Source organism: Panthera pardus, unplaced genomic scaffold (assembly GCF_024362965.1).
Source record: "Panthera pardus isolate Hobbes unplaced genomic scaffold, ASM2436296v1 HiC_scaffold_3, whole genome shotgun sequence".
Taxonomy (NCBI): Eukaryota; Metazoa; Chordata; class Mammalia; order Carnivora; family Felidae; genus Panthera; species Panthera pardus.
The window spans coordinates 47,513,148-47,527,766 of record NW_026526876.1 but is presented as its reverse complement, the minus strand read 5'-3'; the positions used below and the strand labels follow the sequence as shown (position 1 = coordinate 47,527,766).

Genomic DNA, 14,619 nt, shown 5'->3' with positions numbered 1-14,619 from the left:
TGATTTCACTTATATTAGAGTATCAAATTCATAAAAATAGAAAGTAGAAGGGTGGTTACCAAGGGCTAAGAGGAGGGGGAAATGGAGAATTGTTGTTTAATGGGAAAAGAATTCTAGTTTTGCAAGATGAAAAAGTTCTAGAGATTGGGTACACAACAATGTAAATATACTTAACAAGATTGAACTGTACCCTTAAAAATGGTTAAGATGGTAAATTTTATGTTATATATATTTTATTACAATTAAAATAAAAATCATGTTTTATAATCAAAAACTCAAAAAAAGCCAAGAGTTTACTCTTTAAAAAGATTAATAAAAAGGATAAACTGTACCAACACTGATAAAGAAAAAACATAAAACCAGAGAATACAAATTGATAATATCAGGTAGGGATAAGGAGAACATGGCTACAGAGTTCATAGATATTAAAAAGATAATAAGACATTTTATAATAAAAAATAAGTTTTAAAAAGTTGGGTGGGGGACACCTGGATGACTCACTCAGCTAAGCACCTGACTCATGATTTCAGCTCAGGTCATGATCTCACTTTGTGAGTTCAAGCCCTGCACTGGGCTCTGTGCTGACAGTGTGGAGCCTGCTTCTCTCTTTCTCTTTCTCTTTCTCTCTCTCTCTCTCTCTTTCTCTCTCTCTCTCTCTCTCTTTCTCTCTCTCTCTCTCTGCCCTTCCCCAACTCATGCATACACGGTCACTCTCAAAAATATATAAAGAAACTACAAAAAAAGAAAAAAACATTAGGGGTAAATGTTACAATAGAATTCAACTGAACAATTATCATTTTTACTATTACAATCCATTGACATTATAGGTTAAATAGGCTTTTGTGTACTAGTTTGAGAACTTAGAGCCTATAATACCATTCTTATGAGAAAATATACTAAATTTATTAATAGCTTCCCATGTTTATTTGAACTCTGAAGGAAGGTACTTAAAACTGTGGAGCATAAAGTGCTTGTGATGAGCACTGGGTGTTGTATGTAAGTGTTAAATCACAAAATTCTACCCCTGAAACTAATATTACACTGTACGTTAACTAACTGGAATTTAAAAAGAAAGTTTAAAAAAAAGTGGAACATATATTTTTCCTTCACTATTGTTTACAGCAATGTTTCCAAAGAGGAGTACTCTGCCATTATAGAAAGCACAACTCTTAGTTATATAATAGCTTAGCATTCCAGGCCCCCACCTACTAAATATCAATAGTTCCTGCCAAGTAATTGTGAAAACCAAAATGTCCTCACAAATACACCTTGTTGGTTAAAAACAACAGCTTTATAAAGAACTAGAATTGTGTTAGGCACACAAATGATGCTCAATATGTAGCTAACTGCTTTAAATGACTTCATAAAAAGAAAGAGGGTAGATTGACAAATGACAGCTCAAATGTTCCTAGGGAATTAAATAACATTTATTGTTCTAAAACATTAAAATTTTAAGTTATATGACTCATGAGAGTTTTCAATTCATTTCAGATATTCAAACATATGCTGAATATCTGGTAACTAATGCCAGGTATTAATCTAGGTGCAGTGGAAGAATGGGAACATGGAAGGAATAAAATAATACCACTGTCTAATGGAAAAAAGAAACACATGAGCAAAGAATTATGCATAGGAACTATGGTAAAGATGTTAAATTTTTTAAGTTTATTTTGAGAGAGACAGAGAGAGAGAGAGAGAGAGAGACACAGCGTGCGTGGGGGAGGGGTAGAAAGAGGGAGAGCCTCTGCACTGCCAGCACAGAGCCCAATGAAGGGTTCCAACCCACTAACTGTGAGATCATGACCTGAGCCAAAACAGAGTTGGATGCTCAACTGACTGAGCCACCCAGGAGCTCCTTGTTTTGTTTTTAATTCTCATTTTTAAAAAAAAAAACGTAAAAAATATTTAAATGAGGAAATTGCAATATAGTCTTTGCATCTAAAGTGTGTATTTTTACTCACTAAACTCAAGGAATGCTATTTATCAGTATTTCCCTTGGTTGACACTACCGAGTAGCTGACAGATTTTCTTTTATTCTAAAGCTAAGATGTTGGATTTCCTACAGGATCTGTTTGCTAGTATTTCAGGTATCTTCTAATTTTTTTTATATAAAATTATATTGATGTAAAAAGATTGAGAGCCTTCAGAAGACTAACCTGTGAGTTATTAATGACATGATTAGCCTCCAGTTGGATACTAAAAGTAACACCAAGTTCTGATGAAAAGGATTTCATTGGTGATAATGTCCCAGATGTCAAAACAATGGTCCAAACTTTGCCATTAATATCTGAAAAGGCCTAAAAGGAAACATTATTAGATACATAAGATCATCTTTAAAACAGTCAAACATATTTATTTAATTGTTGGTACCGAGCAAGATGACAAAATTTTCATTTACAACATGATAGGCTTACCACAGCTGGATTTAAGCACCAAAAATTTAGCACACGAACTGCAGTTTTCTGTCTTACACGTTTCCTACTTTTTGCTTGAGCAAAGAATTCATTTTTATCTGAAGAATCAGTCTGATTTATCCAAGAATAAGTCTGTTGAATAGCAACTTTATAATCATCTGCAAATCTGCATGAAAATAAAATGGTAATTAAATGCAAAACTTCATGAAACATATGATGTCCCAGATACATACAATGTAAAAACTGGTTATATTAAAACTAAATTGAAAGTCGTGGTATCTTCCCACTCAAAGATAACATTTTCCCCACCAACAACCCCCACCACTAATTAAATTAAACTCAGTAACTCTGATAGAAAATGAATCATTAAATCTTACAATCAACTTTCTCACTTAGAGATTAGATATTATCTAAATATCCACCCCTTACCATTTCCCATTCCTACGTTCAAACAATACATAAATCATGGCCGAAACAGAATTAAAATCCAGGTCTCTAATTCCTAGTCCAGAGCTCTTTGCATTCTGTGCTACATTATCAGCTACAAAACAGATAATAGGGTATCATTAAAGAAACGAAACAGTGGATTATACTTTTTTATTACATGAGAAAAATGGAGAGAATTTTTACTGAAGATTTCAAAAGTTTAGGAAACTAATTACAAAATTTAAGTTCCTTTAAAATATGGGTCTCAGTCTTCATTAACTTTTAATGAAGATATTGATTTTTGTGATGCCATCCAACTTACAATTTCTTTCAATAAGAGGCTATATACACTTCAACTTACAGAATAAAACTAGTATTCCCTACCATGTCCTCACAATAATATTTACTGTTAACTTCATCTCTAGAGAGATCAGATCTCAAAGTTCAAGTCAGGACCCTAAAATCTGTGGAGAGAATTTTATAAAAGTACAGGGAGCTAAAAACTATAAAACATTTAGAAGAAAACATAGGGAAAAATTTTTATGATACCATATTTGGCTACATTTCTTGTATATACCAAAAACACAAGCAACAAAAGAAAAGACAGATAAACTGGGTTTCATCAAAATTTAAAAACTTTTGTGCATCAAAGGACACTATCAGAGAATGAGAAGACAACCAAAGAATAGAAAATCTTTGGGGCGCCTGGGTGGCGCAGTTGGTTAAGCGTCCGACTTCAGCCAGGTCACGATCTCGCGGTCCATGAGTTTGAGCCCCGCGTCAGGCTCTGGGCTGATGGCTCGGAGCCTGGAGCCTGTTTCCGATTCTGTGTCTCCCTCTCTCTCTGCCCCTCCCCCGTTCATGCTCTGTCTCTCTCTGTCCCAAAAATAAATTAAAAACGTTGAAAAAAAAATTAAAAAAAAAAAAAAAAAAGAAAATCTTTGTAAAACATGTATCTGATATGGGATAATATCCAGAATATATAATTAACTCTTACAACTTCACAACAACAACAACAACAAAAACCACAACCCAATTCAAAAATGGGCAAAGGAGGAGCACCTGGGTGGCTCAGTTGGTTAAGTGTCCAACTTCAGCTCAGGTCATGATCTCGCAGTTTTTCAGTTCGAGCCCCATATTGGGTTCTGTGCAGACAGCTCAGAGCCTGGAGCCTGCCTCAAAGTCTCTTCTCTGCCCCTCCCCCACACGTGCTCTCTCTGTCTCTCTCTCAAAAATAAATAAATACTTTTAAAAATGGGCAAAGAGGGGTGTCTGGGTGGCTCAGTTGGTTGGGCATCTGACTTTTGGTTTCAGCTCAAGTCAGAAACTTGCAGTTTGTGGGTTCAAGTCCCACATGGGGCTGTGCACTGACAATGCTAAGCCTGCTCGGGATTCTCTCTCTCTCCCTTTCTCTCTTCCCCTTCCCCGCTGGCTCTGTCTCTCTCTCAAAATAAACTTAAAAAAATTTTTTTGTAATGGGCAAAGGATGCAAATAGACATTACTCCAATGAACACCTGCAAATGGACAATAAGCATATGAAAAGATGCTCAACATTACTAGCCATTAGTGGAGGGTGGGTAAATCAAAATTATAAGCAGATACCACTTTATACCCATTACGATGGCTATTATCCAAAAACCAGAAACAAGTATTAGCAAGGCTGTAGAACAACTAGAAATGTTGTGCATAACCATGGGAATCTAAAATGTGCAGCTGCTATGGAAAACAGTATGTTGGTTCCTCAGATAGTTAAATATAGAATACCATATGATCCTGCAATTCCACCGCTAGAGACTCAAACAGATACTTGTACATCAAAATTCACTGTAGCATTATTCACAATAGACAAAAGGTGAAAATAATCCATGGTACATACATACAATAGAATAATCAGCCATAAAAAGGAATGGCATTGATCTATATTACAACATGGATAAACCTTGAAACCATTATGCTAAGTGAAATAAGTCAGATGCAAAAGAACAAATATATGATTCCACTTTTGGGAGATATCTAAAGGACAAATCAATGGAGATGAAAGAATAGAGGTTACCAGAGGTTGTGGGAAGAAAGAAATGAGATATAGAGATCCTATTTGGGCTGATGAAAAAGTTCTGGAAGTGGATGACTGCACAACAATGTGAATAAACCTAATGCTACTAAAATATATATTTGAAAAATGGTTAAAATAGTAAATTTTATGTTATGTATATTCTGCCATATAAAAAAAAAAACAGGAACCAAATAGTACTACAATTTAATAAGGGGTAGAGTGAGGGGAGTTAACTCTTTCTCATATTCCACATTTCACTAGATAGAGGCTTTATGCAATAAGAAAGAGACTTTCTGACACTGGAAGAAACATATTTAAAACTACACTTAAAAGGTAAATGTTTAAGTTCAGTCATATACAACTAAAAATTTAATGCTGAATTAACTAATAAGATGTATTTCAAGTATATTTATTTCAATAATCATTTTCATTAATAAAGACTAATTTCAATTGATCTAAGTCTGTGCCAATAAGTAAGAGTAATATTTATACCACTTATTTACAATGATTGTAGGTACTCACACAAAACAAGTATGGATTAAATACATACTAGTACCCAATAAAATTAATATTTTTAAGATGAAAAATACAGAGGCGCCTGGGTGACTCAGTCGGTTGAGCATCCGACTTCAGCTCAAGTCATGATCTCATGGGTCCGTGAGTTCGAGCCCCGCGTCGGGCTCTGTGCAGACAACTCAGAGCCTGGAGCCTGTTTCAGATTCTGTGTCTCCCTCTCCCTCTGACCCTCCCCTGTTCATGCTCTGTCTCTCCCAGTCTCAAAAATAAATAAACGTTAAAAAAAAAAATTAAGATGAAAAATACATATGTATTTACTTACTTGCTGTTTTGCCTAAAAAGATAGTCAAACACCATAAAAAGTCCTTTGAGTATTATTTGAGTTGAAGCACTAATAATCGGTACTTCTCTTGTCTCCTCTCTACCATGAATTGGTAAGACTTTTTCTTCTTTTTGAAGGACAGAAGAAAAATGTCCCTGAAAGAAATTACTGTTATTAAGTATACTGCAGGAAATGGGAAGAAGAGGAAAAAAACCTCTCAATACTATAATAAAACACAAATGAAATATACATTGAAATTTGAGGAAAACATTACCAATACACAAGTGCTAAAAGTGTGTTTTAAATTCCCACATATTCCAAAATTCTCTTCAGAGTTCAAGACTCTTTAATAATAAGTTGTACACTTAGGAAGTTCATTACTTCTTCAGGCAATTAGGGTATTATTTAGCACCCTTCAAAAGTCATGAACTAGGCATGTCTAGTGGGCCCAGTTTTTAGAGCAGGCAACTCTTGATCTCAAAGTTGTGAGTTCAAGCTCCATGTTGGGTGTAGAGCTTACTTTAAAAAAAAAAAAAAGAGAGAGAGAGAGAAGAGAAGAAGAGAAAAGTAATGGACTAAATAAAAATGTACCAAATGGTTTCTCCAAGGAGCTTAAGAGTTGATACGCCACCTAAATGCCTGAAATATTTCCAGGGAGTATTCCAACAATGAGAATAATATGACTACATGACAAGGAAAATCTTAAAAGTGACTCAAGGAAATAATACATGCTAAATACAGAATGTATACTAACTGGCTCACTTGTTTTCATGTGACTAATAAGTTTTAATACAGATAGAAGTGTGGACATAAAAGGGGCGCCTGAGTGGCTCAGTCCGTTAAGCGTCTGACTTCGGCTTAGGTGATGATCTCGCGGTTTGTGAGTTCGGGTCCCTTGTCAGGTTCTATGCTGACAGCTCAGAGCCTGGAGCCTGCTTCAGATTCTGTCTCCCTCTCTCTACCCTCCTCCGCTCGCACTCTGTCTGTCTGTCTCTCTCTCTCTCAAAAATAAATAAATCTTAAAAAAAAAAAAAATAAAGTGCTTAAAGCAAACTAAAAAAAAAGAAGTGTGGACATAAGAAAAAAGAAAAGTATGCACTCGCACATTGTGAAAACTCTGAATATTGAAGCAAAAGATATTGGTGACAACTCTGATGTTTGACAATAAAGTATGTGTTCAATAAAAATAAAATGGGAAAATAGTTAAGATAAATTAAGACATAATATTAACATTCAGATATATTTTGAAATAATACACATCTAGAGTAAAATTAGTTTCCACTGAACATTGAAGGATACAAATAGAAAGATTTTTGAAAAAGAAAAAATGAAAACATTAACTTGGAAAAACATTCAGGACTACAAATTATTAACGAAAAACAAGTATTCAATTGTTCTTCTTTTTTTGTTAATTTTTTTTAATGTTTATTTATTTTTGAGAGACAGAGAGACACAGCCTGAGTGGGGGAGGGGCAGAGAAAGAGGGAGACATAGAACATGCAGCAGGCTCCAGGCTCTGAGCTGTCAGCACAGAGCCAGACGCAGGGCTCGAATTCATGAGCCATGAGATCATGACCTGAGCCAAAGGTGGACGCTTAACCAACTAAGCCACCCAGGTGCCCCTCAACTGTTCTTTTTAAAAATCAAGTCCCCTCAGCAATACTTTATATAAAGGTACAATTCTTCCCCAACATTGGCAGAACACTGGCAATTTATTCTGTAAAACTACAGAACTTCTGAATAGACATTTTTCCAAAGAAGACATTCAGATGGCCAAGTCGCACATGAAAAGATGGTCAACAACTAATCATTAGGGAAACATAAATGAAAACCACAGTGAGATACCACTTTACACCTGTCAGAATGGCTAGACTCAAAAAGACAAGAAATAAAAAAGTGTTGGTAAGGATATGGAGAAAAAGGAACCCTCTTGTATTGTTGGTGGGAATGTAAATTGGTGCAGCCAATGTGGAAAGCACTATGGAGGCTCCTCAAAATATTAAAAGTAGAAATACATTATCCAGCAATTCCACTATTGGGTATTTAGCCAAAGAAAATGAAAACACTAATTCAAAAAGACAAATGCACCCCTATGTTTACTGCAGCAATATTTACAATAGCCAAAATATGGTAGCAATCCAAGTGTCCATACATAGATGAACAGATAAAGATGTGGTGTATATATACACACAATGGAATACTACTCAACCGTAGAAAAGAATGAGGTCTTACCATTTGTGGCAACATGGATGGACTAGAGGCTATTTTGCTAAGTAACATAACTCAGAGAAAAACAAATACTACATGATTTTACTTACATGTGGAATCAAAAACAAAACAAATGAATAAACAAACAAAAAGCAGACAAAGACCCATAAATGCGAAGTACAAACTAATGATTTGCCAGAAGAGGAGTGGGAGATACAGACTTCCAGTTTGGAATGAATAAGTCACAGGGATAAAAGGTACAGAATAGGGAATAGTCAAGGTACTTTAATAGCATAAGATTGTAGCATAGCATAACATAAAGACTTGTTGAATCACTAAGTTGAAAGTAATGTAATACGTGAAAACTAACGGAACGTTGTGTGTCAACTATACTTTAAAAAAAAAAAAAATTTGAAAGAAAGCCCAAACTACAGAAAATCCTCAACTACTGAAGGTAAGGCAATGTACTAAAAACACATGGACTGAATGAAATTCTACATATTGAATCATGAAACTACTCCAAGACTACTTCTGCCTAGGTTACCTAAAAATTGACAAGTGGGTTTATAGATAAACAGAAAACTAAGCATATTTATTTACCAGTAATTATTACTTCACAGGACACATAAAGTTGTATACAAATTTAACCTAGTAAGCTACATGATAGTTACTATCATAAGCTATGATAATATGTATACACGATAATGACATACACACCGAATATTAATTATGGTGAAAGAATGAAGAGAGGAGAAAGGTAAAGAGAGGAAAAGTAGAAAGAGAGAGGAAAAAGAGAGTGAGTGTGTGAGAGACTGAAAGGGAGAGACAGTGTGTGTGTGTAAAGGAGATAATGCATCATCATACATTATAGGAAGTCAATAGAGAATATCTAAAATTGAAAACTCAAAAGCAGCAGAACTCAAATGTTATTTAGAAAACGGGTTAAATATCAGAAGAAATCACCAGAAGAGTTAAATGTGCCACTAGGAGGGCGACTGGGTGGCTCAGTCGGTTGAATGTCAGATTTCGGCTCAGGTCATGATCTCGCGGTCTGTGGGTTCGAGCCCGCATCAGGCTCTGTGCTGACAGCTCGGAGCCTGGAGCCTGCTTTGGATTCTGTATCTCCCTCTCTCTCTATCCCTCCCCCGCTCATGCTCCCTCTCTCTCTCTCTCTCTCTCTCTCTCTCTCTCTCTCTCTCTGTCAAAAATAAATAAATATTAAAAAAAATTTTTTTTAAATAAATCAAAGTGCCACTAGGAAGTGAAAATTGGGATTGAGAAGGAGTGGGGCAGATGAATGCTTTTCTTGATGGTACTGACTCTTTAAATTATATACATGCTACTTGTGTAAAAATTAACTTCTAAAAATTTAATAATCACAATGTTGAGTTTCTTAGCTAGCTAGGATTAAAGGAAATTTCCTTAACCTAATAAAAATATAACTATAAAAATCCTACAGCACCTATTGAATGGGAAAAAATTTACAAATCATATATCTAATACAGTGTTCATATCCAGAATATATAAAGAACTTACAGTCAATAATAAAAGACAACCCAATTTCAAAGTAGGCAACAAATTTGAATAGAGATTTCTCTAAAGGAGATATATAAATGGACATTAAGCACTTGAATAAATGCTCAACATTAGGAATTATGAGGGAAATGAAAATCAAACTACACTGAGGTACCACTTCATTTCCCCTAGAAAACTATAAGAAGAGATAACAAGTATTAGTGAGGATGTGAAAGAAATCAGAATCCTTATACACTGTTGATGGGATTGTAAAATGGTGCAGCCCCTTTGTAAAACAGATTGCAGTTCCTCAAAGTTAAACACAGAACTCTCTCAAAAATAAACATTAAAAAAAATATTTTTTTAAAGGGGGGGGGGGGGGACGACGGCACCAGGGTGGCTCAGTGGGTTAAGCATCTGACTTCAATTCAGGTCATGATCTCACGGTTCATGAGTTCAAGCCCCACATCAGGGTCTGTGCTGATAGCTCAGAGCCTGGAGCCTGCCTTGGATTCTTTGTCTCCCTCTCTCTCTGCCCCTCCCTGCTGTGCTCTGTCTCTGTCTCTCTCAAAAATAAGCATTAAGAAAAATTAAAAAAAAAAAGTTAAACACAGAGTTACCAAATGGCCTGGCAATTCCCCTAAGTATATACCCAAGAGAATTAAAAATATAAGTGCACATAAAAATTTGGACATGAATGGTAAAAGCATTATTTATAATAGACAAAAATAGAAACCACCCAAATGTGTCAAGTGATAATGAATAAACAAAATGCAGTAGATTTATACAATGGAATATTATTTGGTAATAAAAAGGGAATGAAGTATTCATGAATGTTATGACATACATAGATGAACCTTGAAAACATACACAATGAAGGATACCAGTCACAAAAGCACCATATCATGTTTCCATTTATGTGAAATGCCTAGAATAGGCAGGTCTATAGAAACAGAATGTAAATTAGTGGTTTCCAGGAGCTGGGGGAGAAGGAAATAGGGAATGCTTGCTAATGGGTACACAGTTCTTTATGAGGTGATGAAAATGTTCTGAAATTAGATAGCAGTGATAGTTGCATAACTCTGTGACTATACTAAAAATCACTGAATTGTATGCTTTAAAATGGCAAATTTTATGGCATGTGAATTATATCTCAGTCTAGCTGTTAATAAAAAATAAAAGAATTTTAAAACAATACAGTAGACATGTTACTAAATGATGTAACACTAGTAATATAACCTCTTCTGGGTAGCAGTAAGACCAAAATGTGTTTCACTGCCCGTGATAAACAATGCTCTAAAAGTTGAAGCCAGCAAAGAAATAAAATGTGATGGAGTTGGAAAGAAAATAGTCATTACTCATAGACAATAAAATTACATGGAAAATTTAAGAATCCATAGGCAAACCTATAAGATAGTTTAGCAACATAGTTACTTACAAGATAAATAAATAAAAATCTACCATTTTTACACACCAATTAGAAATTAGAAAATGCAATTTTTAAAATATACTATGTGAAAAATAAACAGAAACTTTAACTTACTTAGGAATAAATCTACCCCAAAACACCTAAGACTTTTAAAAATAAAATCATAAAACTTTATTGATATATAAGACATAATAAATGAAGAACTTAATATACATTGTGAACAGAAAAACTCTGTATTGTAAATATGTCAATTCTTTATAAATTAATCCATAAACTCATTGCAATTCCAATCAAAATTCCAACAGATTTTTCATAGAAATTTACAAGCTAATTCTAAAATTCAGTTGAGATCATCCCAAAGGAAAAGAACAAAGAGGAGATACGCCCTACCACTATCAATATTTTTCTAATGCCAGAGTAGTCAACAAATATGACAGTTTAGATAAACAGAATCATAGAACAAAGTCCAGAAATTAATTCACAAATAAGAGAAAATTAGATATAAAGGCAGAAGTGTCATTATAAATCAGAGGAAAATGGATGGATTATTTAGTAAATGATGCTGCGAAAATTATCCATAGAAGAAATAAAATGGATTCCTAACCTCACAATATAAACAAAAATGAATCCTAGGCTAATTAAAAACCTTTATTAAAAAAATAGTAACACTTTTAGAAAATGTACCACAAGATAGGGAAAGACTGCTAAAACTAAACTCAAATACAATTCACAAAAGAAAACACTGATAAATTTGAATGCACTAAAATAAAAAACACTTAGAAAAATACTCTATAAACAAACCATAGATACAAGAATATACATACAATGCAATAAGCAACAAAGAATTAGTATTTTGAATATATAAAGGAATAGCAATGTATACAAAGATACATTTTCAAGGATGTTCACAGCAGAATTGTTTCTTATCCTTGGAAAACTGGCAACAACTTATATTTCAAATGACAGATTATCAAGTAATTTAGAATATGTGTACTCACAAAAATGCTACACGGCAATTAAAACTCATGTGAAAAAATCTTTATTAAAATAGTAAAGTACTCATAGTACACTGTTAAGTCAAAAGAGGCTATAAAGAAACATGTATCATATCAGAAATCTATTTATGTTAAGGATATATGCATAGAATAAGAGAGATGGTCATAAATCCAAAAGTTAATAGTGATCATGTTTGGTAGTTTTTCTTTTTCCTTTGTTTTCTTTTTCCTTTCCATGTCTTTGTACTTTCCTAATTTTTCCTTGACATGTATTTTATCTGTACCTGTTTAAAATTAACGTATAATACACAGAATGCACTAATCTTAAGTATACAGCTCCCTAAACACACACACACACACACACACACACACACACACGTAACCAACACTCACTAAGGAAACAAAACATTTTTTGAATCCCAGATGGTTCCATTTTGCTCCTCTCAGCCCAAATTGCTCCTTACTGTTGCACAGTAGCAACCAGTATTCTGAATTTGGCTAACATAATTATGTTTGTCTCTTTTTAAAATTCATAAAAATAAAATCATACAGTTTTTACTCTTTTGTGTCTGGTTTCTTTTATTCAACATTATGCCTGCAAGATTCATTTGCATAGTGGCAGTGGTTCATTTTTTAAATTGCTGTCTAATATTCTACTATATGAATATCTCACAATTAATTCATTTCACTGTTGATATGAACCTTTAAAATGCAAAGTTTATGCAAAACAGTCATGAAAAGATGTCACAATATGGACAATATTTATGATACCATATTGCATTTTAAAAGCAGGCAAAAAGTATAAATATCATCTAATTAAAATACATTTTTAATGCTCATATGCTCATATGCTAGTGGTTATCATGCTAGCCATAGTTTCTATCTGTTTGGTTCAAGGACCTCTTCAAATCCAAATGAGGGAAATTACAAAACTCTGATAAAAGAAATCAAAGATCTAAACAAATGGAGAGATACTTCCTATTCATAGATAGAAAGACTCAATATTGTTCAGCTGTCAGTTCTTCCTAGTTTGATCTGTAGATTCAATGCAATTTCAATCAAAATCCCAGAAAGTTACTTTGTGGATACTGACAAACTGACTCTAAAGTTTATTTGGAAAGAAAAAAACCAGAATAATCAACACAATACTGAACAAAATCAGAGAACTGACACTACCTGACTTCAAGACTTACTATAAATCTATAGCAATTGATAGTGTGGTATTAGTGAAGGAACAGACATATCAATTAATGGAAAAGAATAGAGAGCCGAAAAAAGGACCCATAATAATACATTCAACTGATCTTTAACAAAGGAGCAAATATAATCCAATGGAGAAAGGATGGCCTTTTCAACAAATGGTGATAGAATAATTGGACACCTACATGCAAAGAAATGAATCTAGATACAGACCTTATATACAACACAAAAATTAACTCAAAGTGGATCACAGACCTAAATGTAAAATGCAAAACTATAAAATTTCTAGAAGAAAAAGACAAGAAAATCTAGGTGGCTTTGGGTTTGGTGGGGAGTTTTTAGATACAATACCAAGAGCATGATCTGTCAAAGAAAAAATTGTTAAGTTGAACTTTATTAAAAGTAAAAAAGTTCTATAAAAGACACTGTTAATAGAATGAAAAGACAAGCCACAGACTGGAAGAATATATCTACAAACATATATTTGATGAAGGACTTGTATACCAAATATACAGAGAACACTTAAAAATCAACAACAGGAAGACAAAGAACCCAACTGAAAAGTAGGCAAAGATCTGAAGAGACATCTCACCCCAAATAAGATATATAGATGGCACATAAGCATGTGAAAAGATGTTCCACATCAAATGTCATTAGGGAATTGTACACTAAAACAGTAATAAGATACTACTACATACCCATTAGAATGGGTAATATTCAAACCACTGACAATACCTAATATTGGCAAGGATATAGAATAACAAGAACCCTCATTCACTGATGATGGGAATATAAAATGGCACAGCCACTTTGGAAGACAGCAGTTTCTTACACAGCTAAAAATGGTCTTACCATATAATTCAGCAATTGTCCTAAGTATTTACTATTTACACAAGTGAGAAGAAAGCATGTACATATAAAAATATGCACACAAGTATTTATAAGAGCTTTATTCAGAATTTCCCAAATTTGGTAGTCACCAATATATCCTACAGTAGGTGAATGGATAAACAAACAGTGTGTATACATGCAGTGAATATTGTTTAGCAATAAAAAGAAACAAGCATCAAGCCACAAAAAGACATGAAGGAACCTGAGTATGATTCCAACTAAATGACATTCTGGAAAAGGCAAATCTATGGAGTCGGTTGAAAAAAAATCAGTGGTTGCTAGAGGTTCAGGAGGGCAAATGAGATGTGGTGAAAGGATGAATTAAGAAGTATAGCACAGAATATTCTTAAGGCAGTGAAAACATTCTGTATGATATTTTAAGAGTAGATACATGACTTTGTTTATATCAAAACTCAGAACTCCGCAATACAGAGAGTGAACCCCAATGTAAACTATGGACTTCAGTTAACAATAATGTAACAATATTGGTTCAATTGTAACAAATGTACTATACAATTGCAAGCTGTTAATAATAGAAACTGTATAGTGTATGAGTGTGTGTGTGTGTGTGTGTGTGTGTGTGCGCGCGCGTGCCTGTGGGCATGCGTGCGCCACACGTGTGGCTAGGGTTAGGGGAATATGAAAATTC

General features: G+C 34.0%; 1 protein-coding gene across 1 annotated transcript in view; it reads right to left on the bottom strand.

Annotated features, from left to right (window-relative positions):
- BRIP1 (BRCA1 interacting helicase 1) overlaps positions 1-14,619 on the bottom strand; it is a 207,588-nt gene that overhangs the window by 122,610 nt on the left and 70,359 nt on the right. Inside the window, 3 exon segments of the mRNA XM_053892318.1 lie at positions 2,157-2,297; positions 2,415-2,580; positions 5,733-5,887. Coding sequence (XP_053748293.1) covers positions 2,157-2,297; positions 2,415-2,580; positions 5,733-5,887 — 462 coding nt within the window.